General features: G+C 25.9%; 1 protein-coding gene across 4 annotated transcripts in view; it reads left to right on the top strand.

Annotated features, from left to right (window-relative positions):
- The window catches only part of LOC132929243 (dystrophin, isoforms A/C/F/G/H), a 56,150-nt gene extending 38,337 nt beyond the window's left edge, over positions 1 to 17,813 (top strand). For 3 of the 4 annotated variants that reach the window (XM_060994454.1, XM_060994473.1, XM_060994445.1), the window contains exons 52-67: positions 5,126 to 5,298; positions 6,082 to 6,226; positions 6,307 to 6,430; positions 12,532 to 12,695; positions 13,276 to 13,401; positions 13,457 to 13,587; positions 13,665 to 13,859; positions 13,915 to 14,051; positions 14,123 to 14,327; positions 14,741 to 15,011; positions 15,096 to 15,616; positions 16,119 to 16,262; positions 16,326 to 16,563; positions 17,086 to 17,167; positions 17,254 to 17,355; positions 17,642 to 17,813. In XM_060994454.1, the coding sequence (XP_060850437.1) occupies positions 5,126 to 5,298; positions 6,082 to 6,226; positions 6,307 to 6,430; positions 12,532 to 12,695; positions 13,276 to 13,401; positions 13,457 to 13,587; positions 13,665 to 13,859; positions 13,915 to 14,051; positions 14,123 to 14,327; positions 14,741 to 15,011; positions 15,096 to 15,616; positions 16,119 to 16,262; positions 16,326 to 16,563; positions 17,086 to 17,167; positions 17,254 to 17,355; positions 17,642 to 17,706 (2,823 nt within the window). In that variant the 3' untranslated portion in view covers positions 17,707 to 17,813. Of the gene's footprint in view, positions 1 to 5,125; positions 5,299 to 6,081; positions 6,227 to 6,306; positions 6,431 to 12,531; positions 12,696 to 13,275; positions 13,402 to 13,456; positions 13,588 to 13,664; positions 13,860 to 13,914; positions 14,052 to 14,122; positions 14,328 to 14,740; positions 15,012 to 15,095; positions 15,617 to 16,118; positions 16,263 to 16,325; positions 16,564 to 17,085; positions 17,168 to 17,253; positions 17,356 to 17,556; positions 17,583 to 17,641 lie in introns of all 4 variants that reach the window. The other variant, XM_060994464.1, reaches the window with a different exon arrangement.
- Positions 17,814 to 21,318: the final 3,505 nt, after the last annotated feature.

The raw sequence follows: 21,318 nt of genomic DNA, 5'->3' as shown, positions 1-21,318 counted from the left end.
TCCTTATGCGGCAGACCGGCGGCGGTGGCGTGCGACAACAGCAGCAGACGGCTGCAGCTGCTGGAGGAGTTGGAGGAGGACGTCGACGGCAGCGTCCCAGCTCGATGGATTTTGCAGACAAACCGCCGTGGACGAGAATCAGCTCGTCGTCCACCGTCCCGGCCGGTCTCGGCTGTGGCAGCCTGTCTGACAAATCGTACGCTACCGCTGCGGTGGTCGTGCAGCATAGATCGTTACCCGCGTCCGCGTCCCGATTCCAGCGACACCGCCGACTCTCGCTTCCAGTCTCGTCCCAAGGTTGTGGCGCTGGTGGTAGCGGAACAGGTTCCTCGTCCGCGGTCGACATGGAGTCACCATCGGCCACGGTGCCCACTAGAGCCGCTGCTATCGCGCTCCATCAGCTTATTGAGTGTTACCGAAACGGTTATCGGGTGACCGATCATAAGATCGCTTTAATGTTGGATATACTAGACACGCAACAAAGATTGGCTAAGGTAAAAGTAACGAGTTAGGACGAAATGTCAATTTGTTTTCTCTTTCGTCCTCGGCCTGACGAATTCCGTGTATTATATTAAGTATTGTTTTTATACACCCGTCGCCATAAACAACGTTATTTCAGGATTGGGTTAGGTTCTGTGTACCTATATTAGGTGCTGCCTATATAATACACGCCAGTAGATTTATATATTTATGCGTCCATACGTGCGTAATCGTTGCAGTTGGTTCAATGTGATTTTAAAAAACGACAACGCGTAAGATATTTTGTGTATATATATATATATAACATTATGTAGAGTTAGTTTTTTTGCACAGTTTTAAAATATTTACTATGGTTTTTTTTTTTTACTTGATTTTATTTCAAATTGAAAATAGAAACGGATAAAAATATTAAATTTCAAACCCAATAAAACGTTTACTCTAAAAGTATATATTATACATATAATATAAGTAGTATATTCGACTTGTGCTACACTTCCAAATTATTCGCCCTTCTAGGTTAGATTTGCATAATACATATCGTTTGGCCGCCTGGTCTGAAAGCATTTTCACGTTTCGTCGGGAAATCATGTCAGGGATACATGCACATATATATATAAATTATGTTATAAAAAAAAAACTATTTTCCTTTTCCGTATATCTGTACCAATGAAATATTTAGTCTATCTAGTTGTTTTTCTCAACATCAAGCTCTCTACGGAGTTTGGTAGTTATTTTTTAAAGATGACAAAACTTTGCCGCTTTATAGTGTCCATTATTCATTATGGTTTGTAGTTAATTCCGACTCTGGTGATCCTCATGGCAACAAAATAAAATAAATAATAATTAAATCCTATTTGATTAATTGCTAAAAAGATTCGATTTATTTAAAAAATAAAATAAGTAATTAGTTTTAGTTTTAGTTTTAACATTAGCTTTTTTTATCGCTTTTTATATTTTAAGTTCGTATAATTAGTTACTCTTCAATTTGTCACTAAAATGCATTAGTTATTATTTATTACATTAACATAGTGATTTGATTTGATACATTTCTTAATTTATTCACAGATATCTTTTAAATTGTAAATAACCTAAAGGTTAACTTTTTTATTACAAAAAGGTTTGCTCATTAAAATGTATATGTTTTAAATTTATTGTAAGCAATATATTTGGTATATCATACTGTATCTATATCTTTCTTCGGAACTGTGTTTTTGATTTTGCAAAAAAAGATAAATAATGTTTTATTATCTTAAAAAAAATTTTACTTCAGATATCTTAGTTTGATTTTGATATAACGCGAAAAAAGTTCTATTTAATTATGAAATATGTTATGAAATGTTTCCAAAACTATTTTGAACGGCTCCATATTGTCAAGTCTGATTGAAATCCTCTTGTTATATTCGACTTCGATATAAGAATCAAAATGATTGATACGAGGGATTATCGTGATTGATTATTTTGTTATTGTTATATCAAACGAGTGTCAACCTGCAAACTAAACGCGTTCCATTTTTAATAATAATAGTTATATATATAATATATATTTATATATGTGTAAATAATTTTAGTTTTCCAAAATGCTGATTATAGCCCTTCAGATTACAAAAATTTTGGTATCATTAATTGGAATATTCAATAATACTTGACACGGTTTTTGATCAAGCGGGTTAAATATGATATTTATTATTCGCGTCCCTCGTATTATTTAAGCATCTCTCTCTCTATATATATATACATGTATATATGTAGATTTGCGCGTAAATTAAAAAATTATTCGTATATCAATAAAAATATGATTCTCAAAGTAAAACATTTCAGCATTGACTTAATATCTGTTGAAGTGTTTCGGAAGTGTAGTCCACATACATATAATACTATAGTATATAGTACTATATACTACCATAGGGGAAAATGTACAAGCCCAATTCTATAAAACAATGCACTTTGAGATTGTGTTCGCTTGTCTCTGCGTTTTTCTATAATTGTACGCTGAATTTTTTTTTAATCAATGCCAGAAGCGAACAAGAGGTCTCTCAACAAGAGCATCTGACCTCATTGTTTTAAACTTCCATATTAAACGTTCTTTTCTATATACAATGAACAGGATTTTACGGCGTTTCATTATATAAAATGTTGTGTTTGCAAGATAAGCTTTATTATAATTTTGGTGTTTAGCATATCTATGAATAGAAATTATTCTTGTTAATTATTTTCTATGATCTATAATAATTCAATAACTCTTCTCTATTGAAATAGTCGAGGTTAAAAATAATTAATTGATTTCAAAGCTTTAAATTTAAAATAATGAATTGTATTGGGTGTTTTTAAAGCATTTCTAGAGTATTATTTTATATTAAAATTATTATGGGTAGCAATAGTGATAGTTTCACTGTTTTTGTTGTAGTTCTAAAAATATGATAGACATTTATTTTATATCTTATTTCTATGTTAGATACTTACATTTTGTACCAAATTTAAGTGTATATAAAAATTATTAATATACTATAAAGTATAAGGTATTACTAACCAAAATATTGTTAAAGAACCAATATGATCTCAAGTTCTATTAGGTACCATCAGGTAGATTGTCAATTGTCATTATTTCGGGTACTTTTATGGTACTGGTATCGGGTTAATTTATGTGCAAATTCCTGATTTATTTTTATAATATAGAATTTTTTATTAAAATCTTTATAACGAATGCAATTTTAAATAATGAAGTATATAATATTACGTAGATATTTATGTAGATTTCCGTAATTTTATTTAAATCTTCTATACTAATTTATTTATTTATCTAGATAGATATCACTCAACACTTCTAATAAGTTATATGTGATAAATACTGTACAAGGATAAATTATTTATAAAAAAATATACTGTTAATAATTAATATCTTAGAGTTTTTATAGTAACAAATTTCTTTTAAATATATAATCTGTTAGATATATTTATTTATTTATTTGAAAAACACTCACAGGGCTCAAGTATAATATAATGAAAAATATTGACGTGCTATACTTTTGCACGTATTAATCTTATGACTAATAACCAATTCATTTTCAAAATTATTAGCATTTAAAAGAGTAATTAAAATTTAAAATTAGTTAGGAGTCAATTATCAATAGGATATATATATAAATAGGAATTAATAAATATCAATAATCTGGTCAATTCTGGTGTAAATACTAAATACCAAGTTCTGAGTTATTGTGATTACAAATAATAAATCATTAGGTTTTTGTTATTAGTATAATAGTATAGCCTTATTAGTGAATTTTATTATAATATAATATATTATCTATGTATAAATAATAAATATGACTTAATTATAATCATCCAACATATTAATATTGATGTAAATGGTTTAAATTAATATGATAACTGTTATATAATAATTTTGCTTTATTGCAACTATTGCATTAATTTGTATAAAAAGCAGTAATATAGTAGATACCTATAATGAAGGTAAAGGTAAAACTAAATAATTTGACATAGTTACCTTTAATATGTGTAGTCACAATAATTATTGCAAGTGAATATCAACAGGAGGAATTTAAATACTAAGGTCTAAGAGAAAAAGTAATTTTATAATTTTTATGCACTTTTTTAAACCAATTATAAATGTAAGCAATTTTGATTTTAATTAACATTTTAAACTCGTTTACATGATTATATTACACTTAACTCAATTTGAGTCCATCCTCACTCAAAATTTACCTATATGTGAAAAGAGATTCTGCGTGGAAAGAGAACGTAAGCTTGGTGTCCCTACCTAAAATAAAATCTTTGAGGATTTTTTTTTTATTGCTCTAAAACTATAATTTGTTGTTTTTTTTTTGTCGCTGTCGGAATAAAGAATATTTTGATGTTAACACAAATTTTATAATTTAACATGTTGTATGTGACTATGTGTTTGTTGGACATAAAACTACAAATAAAAATAATGAAAAATTACGGGTACATAACAAGAGAAAATGTTTGCATAGAAAGGATTTGTGAGGAACCTTATGGTCTTGTATTATGGCTCTCGTGAGAATACTACGATATACTAGCTATAGCAGCAACGATGCGTTAAAATTTAATTAAGCCTATTTTGCGGCTTGTTTCCTTTACCACCCTCTAGCTTATATTTTCTACGTGATCGACATAATAAATTGATGATAATTCGATTAGCTTCGAGATTCGCGTAGAAATTTAAAATGTTTATATTTTAATACAACTTATATTCCAAGATTAATGGTAATATATCTTCCCCCGGGTAAATATGCTGTACGATGACAATTTTAATGAAGATGAGGAATTTAACAGATGCAGTGCTCTTTCTCTCATAACGCAACCATTTCCGTCTATAATCCAATTACATAATGCATTCTCAATTAACTGCAGTTTATATTATTTACACTTTATCCGTCAGACGTTATATACCATTAATATTAAATTATAAATCATTGGATACACAAATATACAATTAGATACTTTATAAATCTACATAGACCGTAGACGTATGAATATTTTACGTATGGTTTGTTATTAGTAATTCATACATAATAAAAAATATTCTATGACAAATAATTAACAGAAAAATAATTTTAAAAAATGTGGCGTATTTCATATAAAACTAACTCATTTATTTTATCAACAGGAATTACAGCAAGAAATGGAAACGAAGAGTCAATCATTAAACTCACTTGATACTAGTGGAAGAAAACTTCTAGGAAATCTGTCGTCACAGGAAGATGCTGTAATGCTTCAAAGACGGTTAGAAGAAATGAATCAGCGTTGGAACCAGTTGAAAAATCGTTCCGTGACTATAAGGTACCTATTTACATTTATTATTTATATATTTATATTCGTGCATCGTTGTAATATTTCAATATTTAAAATTAAATTAAAAAAAAATATATATATAAATAACTGCTGATTATGTAGTTTATACATATTACTTTTGTAGTTGAAAAGTGCAATAATATACTCGTATTTAACCTTTAAAAATAATAAATTTTGTACTGTATAATATGTATGCCTTTTTTGGGAAGGGGTAATTGGAACCTGTCATTTTGCTTGTACCCTAAGGGATATGTACACCCTGTTAACTTTCATTTATATTATATGATTATAATTTATAATTCCCAAGAAGCTCATATAGCACCGAACCTGTGATATTGAAGCAATCCCGTTGGACTTTGATCATATTTAGTTTCCCCCTTTTAATACGTGACGTGTCAGGAGTAGTGTGACCTTTTGAATGATTTATTCGCGTTATGGGTACTAAGTTAAGCTCATAAAATTATCAACATTTGCAATTGGTTTTTGTTAAAAAAAATTTGGTTGTTAATAAAACTCTGATAGTAATTTTAAAGAATAATATTTTACATTTTTTTTTTACATGTTAGTAATCTGCATTTCGCGTATACGTTTTATAATAATATATAGGTATATAATAAATATAAATATTGAATACATGCTATAACTCCCGTGAATCAAAATTTGTTTTTCATAAATATACATCATACATACTTATTTATTTACATACGTTTAAGGATATTTGTAAAATTTAATTTACTAAAAATATATTGTAATAGAAAATATTTATTTTAGAAATCGATTAGAAAATAATACAGAACATTGGAATACTCTTTTATTATCCCTAAGAGAGCTAGTCGAATGGGTAATTAAAAAGGACACAGAAATTTCAAGTTTCGGTCCTTTAGGAAACGATTTGGCCACGTTACAAAAACAACAGGTATATATAATTAATTTATGCTTTAGAATAAAATATTTTATAGCAATGTATAATATATAAAAAATAAACATATATTATAGGATGATCATAGAGGGTTCCGTAGACAATTGGAAGAGAAGAGACCAGTTATTGATTCTAACCTACGCAGCGGTCGCCAATACATAAACAATGAATCACAAATTGCATCTGTCGTAAAAAATGAAGGTAAAAATATAATAATATAAAATACCTAATTATCAAAGTAAAACCATGAAAATGCCTGTGTCTTATAAAATAAGTAGAGTCAGTGTCGGTCTAGCTCGCTCGGCTACCCGTCGATTGAAATATATTTAATTATTGCGGGCTTATAACCAAAAGAGATGAGCTATTATATTAAAAACGAAACTTAGAGATCTTTAATAAGCCAATAATATCAAGATTCTGGATCCTTTAACTTGTTTGTTTATTGAAGAAGATATTTCGTTCAATTTATAAAAAAATATAAAATTATTCATTTAATATGTTAGATCTTCCGGAATAAATTAAAGAACTACTACTTCAATAATAACTTATAATTTATATTTAATTAATGTTATTATTTATGTTTATTAAAAATTTTATTTTGCATTAAAGTAAATTATTTTTATTTATGTTTATAAATTGTAAAAAAGTACCTATATAACATTGATTATAATTACGGCTGTGAATTTGTAGGAGTGCATTTTTTTTTGTGATTGTGAAACGTAGCTTTGTAAGTGCATAATTTGAATTATGTAACAACAAGTCCATTTATGAAACTTTTATTTTTGCAAATTTTAACTTTTTAATTTTTTAGGTCATTTTTTACCTTTTTAGGTCATATTTTCCTTTTTTAGTTCATTTCCTGTATTTTAATTAAATTCCGTCAATAAACATCTTTAAAAATCTTTGAAAAATTTTTTTTAAAAATGTCTGTTTAAAGGCATTATTTAAGAATCAGCAAAATTCAGAATGAATAAACTTTTTTAAAAAAAAATGTTATTAAATAAATACATTTATATGTATATAATATACTAATATCAATATAAGAATATTAATAAAACTAAAAACCATTTTTAGTGCATTTTATCCTATAATTTTTAGCATTTTAAATGCAGTTTTTTTTATTTTAAGTGCATATTTTATTGCATTATTTTGACATTTAAAATGCACTTTTTAAGGTTTTTTAGTGCATTAAATTCATAGCTCTAATTATAATCTTTTTTTTTTGTTTTCTAACAATCATTATTAATACGAAAATAATATTATTGTAATGTATTAAAAGGCAGATCAATTTTTTTTAAAGTAATTATAGGGCGTAATGGCTAAAAATGAATGTGTCGGTAGAGTGTGTATCGTCATCAAATTGCCACTGTAATGGATATATCAAATTTAAATTAAATGATTAATCATTGCAAAAAGATTCTGAGTTCTGTCAACCTATATTATTTAAATTTGAACTTTATATTCAATAATATTTTTTTAAGTTTTTTTATTTAAATACAACAGTTTTATTATACATAAATCGAAGAAAAAATAAAAAAGACCATTACTTCAATACTACTATGAATACCACAAAAAAAGTGAATATTTTTAATTTACACAATTTTTCATTTACATAAAATAAATAACAAAATCGATTTTGTCAAAAACTAGTATTGCAGCATAAAATTTTCCTATTTTTTTTCTACTATAAACGAGTACACAGACAAATTTAATAATGAAATAATATATATATCATATATATCATTGTGAAACCAATATATTTATCAATCTGCTCAGATTTTAATAGTTAAAAAAAATTAAAAAATATATTGTACACATTGAACACGTATATAATATATTATTTTGCAACTCAAAAAAAGTTAATTTTGTGTTCGTATAAAATAAATGAATAAATCGATGTTTTTTAATTTTTACGTGTGATGAAAATATACGAACCAATTAGGGATTAACTTTGTAATTACTAATTAGTAATCTATATTTTTTATTAAATTTAGAGAAATTAATTTATTAAACGTTGTGGCAAACTTATTTTCATTCATATTTACTGAAACATATTTACGAACTACATTTTTAAACTTTTTTAATTATTATATTATTTGTTATTATAATCGTATATATTATCGTATATCGTATATAATATTATAACTTATAAGGTTTTAGAAACTATAATTAATAATTTGGAACAATGCGACTACGACACAACTTATTTATTCTACTAATTATTATTAATTTATACAAATTACCTATATTTGTTAAATGTTGTAAAATACTCTATTGTGGTTTAATACTAGTTTAAAATACATGCTAGTATTTGTTTTTATTTTTAGTGAATTGCAGAACTCTATTTTCGAATGATCGATATGACCCGACAAAAAATAGTTATTTGCTTCTTAAGTTTTTGTTTACTTAGGTAACTATTTAAATTTTAGTTGGTGGAATAAACATTTAGAAATAAATTACTTACTAAACTTGCCTTGACATAAGAATAAGATAGTTGTAAAGTAAAATTAACTATAAAAAAAAAAGCAATGATAGACATTTGACAAATGATTTTAAGCGAAAAAATAATATCACTGTTTTACATTTTACAATATAGCATATTGTACTTGTTAGACTTTTTTTAAATTTCATGAATTAATGTATTAAATGTAGATTTACCCAATATAATTAGAATTTAAACAGTTATTTTTAAATAAAATGTATACATTCCGTCTTAGAATAAATATATTTTTATTCTTTTAAAATAATTATTAATAGTAATAAAAAACATGTTTATCTTTTTATGTTCCAATTTTGTGACGACACTATTAACTTTTATCCAATTTTTTTTCACGGAGATCTTCCAAATACTCTTCTGAATATTACCACGTCGACCGATTTTTCATTTTTATTGTCTAAGGGGACGGAGAGGGGGTTTGTATTTAAAGGTTACGGTTTTTTTTAAATAATTTAATGATTTTTTCACAAGATTTTACTAAATGAGCTTACGAGTAAATCACTCTTATTATTTCCAATTTCATTTTATTTTTCATTTCAGTTATAAATATTATAAATTAAGTTAAATTATAAATAATATATATTACACGTCTAGGCTTTAGATAGTTTAATTATAATATAAAAGCCGATTTATATACGAATCGATTATTTAACACACGAACGAAGGTGGTTTATTCAGCTACTAGTACATTATAATTTATAACTAATACATAACTTCGAACAATATTTTTTAAATAAATCTATATAATATGAATATCACAAGCATTTAGGCAATTTGATTCTTTAAAATACGTAGTTAATATAGTAATATTAATAGTTATCATATAAATAGTAATATATTTTCTTGTTTTTAAGTATATCAAAAATAAAAATGGTTTTGTTTATCAACAATTGTAATATATACATATATAAGTCGTTTTTAATCATTTATAATGATTTAAATAACTATTTTATAAATTATAATAATATAATATGGTATTAATATTAATATGGCTTAAACTATTATTACCGATATCCTTCATTTTACAAATTTACAATTGTATATAGATAGGTAATTGTAAAATAGTGTAATAGTGTATAATAACTGTATTTATTATGTCATCATATTAAGCATTAACTAGATACATACTAAAAAATATACGTATATTTTAAGTCATTGACATTTTACAAATTACAAAATGTAAGTACTTTTTGTATTGAAAAAAAATGAAAACACATAGGTAATGAATTAAATACGAAATTTAAACAGCTATTTATGAAACTACATATTATTATTATATATTTTAACGTACCTATTATTTTAACTCAAGAGCAATATTATTATTGAATTTATTCTATGCCTGCATTCGTCAGACGCACTCACAATACAATGATATGATAACCACAATTTATATTGATTATTAATTTGAGCTCTGTTGTATATGTGAACTCTAATTACCGTGAAATAAAATACTTGATTAGAAAAATAATAATATTAATATTTATTATTTGGGTAGTAGTTACCAGAAGCCACTTAAATACTACCATATTCAATTAATTGTTTTTAATATCAGTTCAGATCTTTTTAAGCTGATGCCTAGCTGCTAGGCTATTAAACATAAAAATATTTTTAAATAAGTTAATGATACTGAATATATTTATAAACTTGAATTAAATATGTATTGAATTTCTTAAATAAACTAAAACCGAGGATCATATTTTTCAGAACACTTTTCTATCTATATAATCTATATAATATGTATTCTATAAAGTTAAGGCCTAACTCATAAAACTTAAAGTAGGTTTTAAGTTATATATGATTTATGAATTATAGATCTCATCACTGATTTCAAAATATTAAATTTCAATAACACACGCAGAAGTGTGCGAAGTCGCCCACCACTGGGTCTCTGTATCCGGTTCACTCTAATTGCTTTGTTATGTTTTGCAATCAAATACTCATTAAAACATTTACAATGATTACTTGTATAGTTGTATGCATTTCTTTCTTAGTTCTAGACATTTTTTTTATGTACTCTGTCCAGCGAAAAAATGTGCCGCGGACCGACCAAATTGGTTTTTCTGCGCATCCCCAAGCGACACCCTATAATAAGTGAAACTGTTTCGATAGCAGGGGGGTGACGCGGGAAGAATGAGAGATGCGCAAAATCGGCGAGTTCTCTTGTTGGACAGAGTATAAACATAAATTACGAATACCAATCTTAATGATACTGAATTTGCGTCAACTTTAAGTATTAGTTGACTCTGTTCCCATTTATTTTGGGTTAAATTAAAAATATTTCAAAATGAAGAAGTAGGAAAATAATATCATATTATTTTATTATTACATTAATAACATTGTACTATATATTTAAACTGAAACTTAGTGGGAAAAAAATATAGAAAGTTGATTAATTTTAACTTAGGCAAAGTCAGGTAATTTAGTTAGTTAACTTAATAAATATTAATGTAAATTATATATTATATATAATTTTAGTTTTTATGGTGTTAGGTACTTTTTAATTTTCACACAGATTAAAAAGAAAAAGTATGAGAGCTTTAGCTCCCCTAAAATATATTTACAGTTATTCATATGCCATTAGATTTAGTTTTATATATTTACTAGCAAATTTTTAAAGTTTAAATTACAATTATATAATCGATTTCAAGATTATATTACATTAAACAGTTTTATTAGTAAAAGTTTCTATTAATAGAATTTAAATTATTAGGTAATATAACATCTTGTATGGTTTTATGATCTTTGTTCGGTCAGTATAAATTGACTTTTTATTGAATTATAGCTACTAATTTATGCTATTGGTCAATATTAAAATTAGTAGTTGATTAGCTATTATTAATTTTAAATATTAGAATATTATATTTCATAATTGCTAATTAATTTCAATGCTGACCAAAGCTTGCCATGCCCTACTTAAACAAATGAATACAGTGGAACCTTGATAACTTGAACCTCTATAAGTCAAATTTTATTTTCGCCCCCCGACCGATTCTAATTAACGAGGTTCCACTGTATTTCAAAATGTATGTTTCACACTTGCCCATATAATTTACAGGGATTACAAATCCATGTGAGGACTGAGGAAGTGTAATTTTAAGATTATAAATTTTATTTTATTTGAGTTAATTTTATAATATTAAAAAAAAATGTTAATGAAAAATATAAAAACAACTAAGACAATGAGTATGTATAATACAGTGCCTTGTACAAGTAACACAAAAGTCAGAATCATTGTAATTTTATTTTGATTTAGAATCTTATTTGAACTTTTATATTAATGAGACTTATAATCCCAATTAATATTTAATAACAATACACCACTATCTTTCTTTAAATTTAAGAATTATAATTAACTAAGCTATAATATATTCCTCACTTATATAATTACCTATATAATACAGTTTGATTTAAGTATATAATATATTATTATATTATTGTTAATGAAAATATATTATATTTAAACAAAATTACTTGAAACATGAGTAAAATATTTGAATTATATTCCAATAGAAGAAATAAATGTTGTATTTTTAATGTCTCAAATAAAAAAAAAAAAGAAATGAAAAGTACCTATCAGTAAAAAAATATTCTATTGTGTAATTTGTTTTAATTTTTGAAAATAAATCATACTATTTATTGATTTGTCGGAGTTTAGTTATATAAATATTATACTTATCATTATAAATTAACTATATAAAATTAAGTTAATATTTTTCTATAGAATTTTGATTTTTCACAATAAATTTTATAATTATGTAAAGTAATAAATCTAAATGTAAATTTAATTAAATTTATTTATTTTTAGAAATTAATAACACTGGAGATTCTAGAGGATATCGTAGTGCTGAAGAACAAGCTCGCGATTTAACAATAAGTTTGAAACGTGAAGTTTCGCGTGTATCTGAACAATGGAATTCTTTATTACAACGTTCTGATCAATGGCAACGTAGCCTAAATGATTCAATTAAGGTATAGTTTATTTTTTATTTTAATCTTTAAACCATATTCTTTAAATGTTAACATAAAAAAAAACTTGATATAATTTTTTTTAAATTGCCACTCTCGATGGACTTGAGCTCTATTTTTACAACTTTTTAGAGAACCAATCAATCTTTCAAACTTGAATTATAGTTATTTTTCAAGTTTGTTTTAATGTTTATTGTTAGGAGTTTATAGACAGATAAATAGATTCTTATAAGTCCAATCTTTAATACATACCTAGTAAAAATTATTGACCTAAATATTTGTTTTTATTTTATAGATTTGAATGTAATAGATGTTAATTTAAATTATATTTATCTTATAAAATTATTAATCAAAACACCTAAACCATTTAAAAATAGATTATATACCTGTTTATGTATATGTTTTTTGTGTATGTTACACACAGTCTTCAGAACTGGGTAATAAACTATTTTTATACAATAGCCATGTGTTACTAGTATGTAGCCAAATCCAATAGCCAATCAATTTATTTTGTTCATTTTACTAAACAGGTCAAATAGTGATTTGATATATTTTTATAATTGTATTCTTATATTTCTTCTAGAAAATGCAAGTGTTCCAGAAAGGCTTAGAAGATTGTGCATCTAAATTAGCTAGTGTTGAGGCCATGTATAAATCATGGCCAGCATCAAGTACTGGTGACTCCACTAAAGGTCTTCAAGAGCTAAGGGTAAAGTAACCAATTAAAAAAATTTACAAATAAATAAATAATTTTATTTTTACAGCAATTTGGAGACAGGTTAAATCCTGTACAACGATTATTGGAGGAAGTTAATGATCAAGCTAGCATACTTGCATCAAACAATGTAACAATATGTGCTTCCAATAAAAATATGTTACAGGACATAAATAATAGGTAATTTAATTTTGTGTTATTAATACTTGTTGTCTATACAATAAAAAATATTAATAAATGTATGTATATTTTTTTAGATGGAAAATCTTACAATTAGCTATGGATGATAGGTATAAACAAATTCGTGATACTGGGAAAAACGCAATTAGTAATAGTAATGAAACTTCACCTGCCAGTCATAGTGAGGCATCCACTTCTTTATTGTTGAGTAGATCGGTAGAACCTCCATGGAAACGTGAAATAACTCCAAATAAAGTTCCTTATTATATTAAGTAAGTATTTTTTAGAATCTATTTTTGAATAAAATACTAATTTAATTAAATATAGTCATCAATGTGAATCTACAAATTGGGACCATCCAAAAATGATGGAACTTATGTCTTCTCTGTCAGAATTTAATGATGTACGATTCTCTGCTTACCGAACTGCTATGAAATTACGAACAGTCCAAAAACGCATGTCTCGTAAGTGTTATCATTTATGAATGTTATGTTAAAAAAATAATGTCTTTTAAAACTTTTATGTCTTGTATTAGTTGATTTGTTGACATTGGAAGCTGCATTGGAATCATTTGATAATCATGGTCTACGTGCTCAAAATGACAAATTAATAACCGTATCAGAAATGTTAACTATTCTAGGATCTATTTTTGACACATTGGCATCTCAACATCCTTCTTTAGTACATGTTCCACTTTGCCTTGACTTATCTTTGAACTGGCTATTAAATGTTTATGACAGGTAAAATATATAATATTAGATTTATAATTTTAAAATATTATCCTTTATAAAAGTGTTTCCCTATCTGTGAGGCAAGGTAAAAATTGATATTATAATTATATACTATAGTTCAGAGATTCTCAACTAGGGTGCCGCAAAATTTATTTAGGGTGCCACGAAATTATTTGAAATATATTTTTAGTCTATAGGGTATAGGGTGCCTCCGAATTTTTAGGGTGCCGTGAGTCAAAAAAGTTTTGGAACCTCTGTTATAACTACTAATATAGCACTAGGTATACACTAATAAAAATGTTGTTTCATTTATTCAAGGGTGGTATGATTACATTTTTTATTTTTGAGGATGAGTGAACTAAAAATGTTTAGGAACTGCTATATAATATTCTGTTTTAATTTTTTGTTTATTTTTTTTTTAGCCAACGCACAGGTCAAATTCGTGTATTATCATTTAAAGTTGGTCTAGTATTATTATGTAAAGGACATTTAGAAGAAAAATACCGTTATTTATTCAGATTAATAGCTGATCCAAATAGACAAGTGGATCAACGCAAATTGGGTCTCTTATTGCATGACTGCATTCAATTACCACGCCAATTGGGTGAGGTAGCATCATTTGGTGGTTCTAATATTGAACCATCTGTTCGAAGTTGTTTCCAAAAAGCAGGCAAAGATAAATCTGTTATAGAAGTGAGTATTTATAAAATACTTTTGGAATTGCACGTAATACCACTAAGAAATTAATTGACTCAATTAAAATAAAAATTGTTTTAGGCTATGCATTTCTTAGTTTGGCTACAACAAGAACCACAGAGTATGGTATGGTTAGCGGTGTTGCACAGGCTAGCAGAAGCTGAATCAGCAAAACATCAAGCAAAATGCAACATTTGCAAAACGTATCCTATAATTGGTTTCAGATATCGGTGCTTGAAATGTTTCAATTTTGATATGTGTCAATCCTGCTTCTTTTCTGGTCGTAAAGCCAAGCACCATAAACTTACTCATCCAATGCAAGAGTATTGTACTACAACGACATCTGGTGAAGATGTTCGGGATTTCACTCGTGCCCTTCGTAATAAATTCAAATCAAAACGTTATTTCAAAAAGCATCCACGTGTTGGATATTTACCTGTTCAATCAGTATTGGAAGGTGATGCATTAGAGAGTCCTTCTCCATCACCGCAACATTCTAATACTCCTTCTACTATACCTGATGTTCACAACCGCTTAGAGATGTATGCTTCACGTCTAGCTGAAGTTGAATACAGGGCACGTAGCAATTCTACCCCAGATTCGTAAGTTATTGCATAATTAAATTAAATCTTGCAACATTCAGTACACCAGTACAAAGGCATTTTCTCAGGATGAAAAAAGAATATCATATCATCCTTTTGGATTTTTTTTTCTTTTGATTTTTCATTGACTAAAAAAAAAAACTAAATAATTTATTATTAAAATAAAAATGCATGTTTATAACATTTTTTTCTTTTTTTTGGTGTATTTAATACTTTAAAATTTAAATTAATGAATTAAACGATAACAATAACATATATGTGATAAAGAAATTAATGCATTTTTACCGCAATTGCTAAATTATTTACGTGAACATGTCATTAATACTATATATATGTACAAATATTTACCTTATACATTTGATAAATGATATTTTATTTATTTAAGATAAAATTATTTGTTTTAATGTTATTGTAATTAAAAATTCATATACCCTCCTTTTAAAAAATTACATGAGTACACCACTATACCAGAGTACATGCTAAGATTTGTTATTATTTTTAGTGAAGATGAACATCATTTAATTGCCCAGTATTGTCAGTCTTTAAATGGTGGTTCCGAAACATTGCCATCTGTACCTAGGAGTCCAGTTCAAATAATGGTCGCAATTGATGCAGATCAACGACACGAGCTAGAAGCTATGATAAAGTAAGCCTTCAATTAGGTTAATTAGATTAATATATAATTAAATATTCAAATGCAAAATTATAGAGAATTGGAAGATGAAAATACACACTTGCAAGAAGAATATGAAAAACTAAAAACCGGAACTGGAAGTAAAGGGTCTTACAATATTATGCCCAATAATAATGGTGAAGTTGATATGGTATCTGAGGCAAGAATGTTACGTCAGCATAAAGGCCGCTTAGAAGCACGTATGCAAATATTGGAAGATCATAATAGACAATTAGAAGCACAATTGCAAAGACTTAGACAATTATTAGAAGAAGTAAGTGAGAATTATATAAATAATTGCATATAAAAATATTCTATACTTAATTTCTTAATTTAAAAGAAAAAAAAATAGTTATTATGAATATTTTAATTTTAAAATTAATTACTAATTATAAATTATCTGCTTGTGCTTGATTGTCAAAACTCATAAGAAATTTAATCAAAATTAACATTATTGTTATATTATGTCATCAATCAAATATTTAATATTATAAAACTGTAAAAATATATTATTAGAGACATAACATTTTTAGTTTTCCCTGTAATATGTATAATATTAATGTATAAGACTAATAAGTGATAACTAATCCATTTAAATTCAATGAATAAAATTGACTGATATCAATCACGGGTAAAAAAACTTTTAGACAACCTTAAGCTTCTCGCACAGGAGACAACTGTCATTCAGTTATCTTATGACATGATTTCTTTCTCATGAAACTTTGTAGATGAATGTCTTGGTATCCATCAATAACATAATTATTAAATAATATTGATATATTTTTTTAAATTTTAGCCAGCAACATTCCAAACAAGGTCAGTAACAGCTTCTCAATTAGCTTGTGATTCTCCTTTGCAAAATTCTTCCGACAAATCAGGTAAGTCTAGAGTAATTAATATATTTATATATGAATTTATCTCAGTAAATATTGTTTCTTTTATTATAATATAATTCTTTTTTTAGGAAATTGGTCAGAAAACAATAGCCGTAATACTTTGGAGAGACCCCCTCCTCCACCAATTTCAGCATCTCACCATGCTGTTGGTAATTTACATCACATGGCAGGTAAAATATAGTTTAAAATACCATTTTTCTATGTAATATAAGTATTTGAATAGAACCATTTAATCTAATAGTAACAAAACAAATTATCATTATTTTTCATCATTGGTTTAAAAATATTTATATATATATATTTATATATATTATGACATTTTGTTTTATCTATTACATTTTTTATACTACTAATGTTCCATTATTTGTTAGCTGTTCATGGAAATGGAAAAATCTAGGTTAGTATTATTATAACAATATTTTTAAAGAAAAATAATTATTTGATTATTCTTTATAGGTGATCTAGGTAAAGTTGTTACTGAACTTGTAACTGCTATGACATCAGATGAACATGAAAATTAAAGAGTATATTATGACATTGTAGTACAATATAAATAGTATTATTAATATTATTATTATTTGTTAAATATATGTATGTTATAATTATAATATGTACTTACATATCAAAATGTTGATAAATGTTATGAATAGGAACGTATATAAAATAACATATTCACCAACATATTTTTGAGTGTTTAATTTCATAAAATTAAAAAAAGATAGTTTTGTAGTGATATGAGATAACACCCACTAGTTTTTTATGCAGAAAGTTAAATTTTATAAAAAAAATTATTTTCAATGAGAACGGTTATATATTTTCTGTACTAAAATCTTAGTGTTTTTAATCACTAGATGTATAATTGTTTAATTTTTTTTCGCTATAAAATACAGATCAAAAATAATTTTCATCATTACATTCTTCTTAAAAACCTATTTAATGTTAATGTAGTAACAAATAAGTATTAACTCATCATTTTAAAATAAAACTATTAGTTTTATTTTAGGTATAAAAATACAAAATATCAAATTACACAAAATTTGTATTTTTTATAATTACATTTTAATACATTATTTTAGTGCATATTTGTAAATCAGTTATGTGCCATTACTTTTTTTCTTTTCAAAACATTTAATATCATTTTATTTTCCTATTTTATTTTAGTTTATCATAGTTTTATCACTGTTAATAATATCAATAATGTAAATACATGTGTATATTGTTAAAATGTGATGAACAATTTCAAATTTTAGGGTCAAACGTTCCATAGTGTAATTTCACTGTAGATCCCACTACCTAACATATCAAAAATTATATCTTAAAAATATCTTTATTTTATTTTTATTTTTTTTCATTACAAATATAAAACTAGAACTCGCATTTTTTAATTAAAATAATATTTGATAATAAAGATAATTATTACATTTTAATATAAGGACAATCACAATTTTGTACGATTTCCCATACATATTGTATGTAGTTACTTATAAGTGTTATATGATAATAATAAATAATATTATGCTATATACCTACATTATAATTATAGTAGGCAAATTTTTTTTGTTTTTCATTTTTTTGTTATCTTTATTTAAACGTTTAATACATTATTAATTTTTGGTTTAATAATTATTTGGTTAAGAGGTTAAAAACTTAATATCATTAATTATTATATAAATGTTATAATGTAATTATTATTATTATTATTATTATTATTATTTAACTTATATTTTTAAATAAGAAACTATATAGCAATAACAAACAAAATAAAAATATACTAATTTAAAAAATATTGATTTTTTTTTTACTTTTATTACAAAATCTAATTGTGTTGAATACTTGAATGTTGATCAGAGTTGTAACTAGGGTGAGGTGAGCAAAATGCTTGCCTTGAGCACTTGATGCTGGGAGGTGTACAAATATTAAATGATTAACTTAAGAAAAATATTAAATATTATTGGTAATATAATATTTTTCACCAATCCGTAGACATAAATACATAATGTTGAGAATATACATGTGGTTAAAAACGTTATTTCTTGTTTTGCTCGAAACCTAATTACAAGTTTTCAGATTTACCGACTCATATTAAAAAATATTAAAAACTGATCAATTCCAATCCATCCCTCAACAAAATATTTGGGTCATCCTAGCGCCTCACTTAGGCTCATCACGCAAAATTTAAATGCAAACAGGCAAATTCTCGCCTTCATCTTCTAAAAACTCTCCTCAAATCTAAAATGTGTATCAAATATAAAACTTTAATTTACAAAGCTAAAATTCCAGTCTGGTCATGTTGCATTCAAATTTGGGGCCCTACCAAACCTTCTAGTATATGCCCACTCCAAGCTTTCCAATTTATTTGCCTCAGAATTCTAACGGTAGCTTCCTGGCTTGTTACAAACTAATCTCTTCATTGAGACCTCCAAATTCTCACAGTCAAGAAACTTGCCAAAATTTATTATAAAAGATTCCATGCTAAATTATCGAACCATCCCAACCCCCTCATAAAAAATATGTCTTTATTTTTTGGTTTAATGACATCTAAAACGTATCTGCAAAGAAGTCTTAATGACTTAATACGATAGATGTATTAGTATCTTTGATACTTAAATAAAAAAAAAACGAGGGTAATTCTACGTAAAATTCTGAGGTATCGTTAGTGAATGGCTCCATCCCCAAGTTTTCATATTATGTATTTATTTTTAATTTTCCTATCTATCAAATTTGCTTATTGTTTTAATTTAAACAGATTGTAAATAACATTGAATTAATAAAAAAAAGTCATTATTTATTAGAAAATTTAATTTCATCAAACTCATCATTAATACAATATTAAAGTCTACTATTTCAAATAAAATAAAACAATTAGATAATAGATATGTTTTATATTATTTTGAATTTTCAATGATTCTTGGTACTACACTACTACCCAGAATATTACAAAGATAAACTAGTGTTCAATTGTACCAAGATATGTATGTACCTACTACCTACATGGAGAATATATGAACATTTAGTCGCTGTATAACATATATATGTACTGAAGTTGTAACAATCTGTATTACTTGCAGTAGACACTATAGCCATGAACATTAAACATCACTTGTAAGTTGTATTGTTGTATTAGAATTTATTAGGAACACTACAATCGACAGAGCTAATATGCAAGACATTTATTAATATATTATACAAATGTTTTACGTCTTAAAGTAAAACGGCACTCGAACAAGTTCATGTTTGGTTCTATAGCCACGTTTGAAACTTGATAATATATGACATTACAAAATACCTAGTTAAGTAGAAACTAGAAACGTTTCTTTGTATCGTTAATTCATCAATTTCAGTCAATTTTATCATTTTTAGTATTTTTTAAAGACAGACGCGTCCCCGAAGAGACTTAACCTAACCCATGGTGAGGGGGCGCGCGAAGGGGCGTTAATATAATACACGTTAAATACTAGATTAAAAATAAAATAGTACGAAAAAAACATTTATACAAAAAAATCGTTAAAACATGCATTTTTATATGCCCTGAAATATGCAAAAATATGTCAAATAAGATTTGGTATTTGAACTGTATTAGTATTATTGTAAGTTAAAACAAATTTTGGCCAAATCAATTTTATTGTACGGTTTAGCAAAAAAAAACATGCAAATGCATTAAATTACAGCTTTGATAATAAGTAATAACTAAATTGACTGGACTGGCATTAATGCATGTGCATAGAAATATAGAATTAGACACAAATAATATAATTGACCGGTTTGCAAAAAATAAACGAAAAATTGATTTTATTGTATTGTTGTGCTTGTGCTTAATACTAATATACTATTAGTATTATTATTTTATTATTTTTTATTTCATTGTTTGAACTATGTACCTACAATTGTACTTACTACTTAATTATATTAAGATTATTATCAACACTAAAAATTAAACATTAAAAATATTAAAGATGAATTTATGAAACGATACTTTGTTACGTAAACTTATTTGTATTGTAGTCGCATTAAAAAAAAAAATTAAGTCAGTAAAATTAACTTAAGTTCACCCAAACTATTGAAAAATATACGCATAGGATAATTATTGATTTAAAAAATAGATTGGTGGATTGGTCCCCCCCTCCTAGAAGACT

Source organism: Rhopalosiphum padi, chromosome 1 (genome assembly GCF_020882245.1).
Source record: "Rhopalosiphum padi isolate XX-2018 chromosome 1, ASM2088224v1, whole genome shotgun sequence".
Lineage (NCBI taxonomy): Eukaryota > Metazoa > Arthropoda > Insecta > Hemiptera > Aphididae > Rhopalosiphum > Rhopalosiphum padi.
This window is presented reverse-complemented; position numbering and strand designations above follow the sequence as displayed.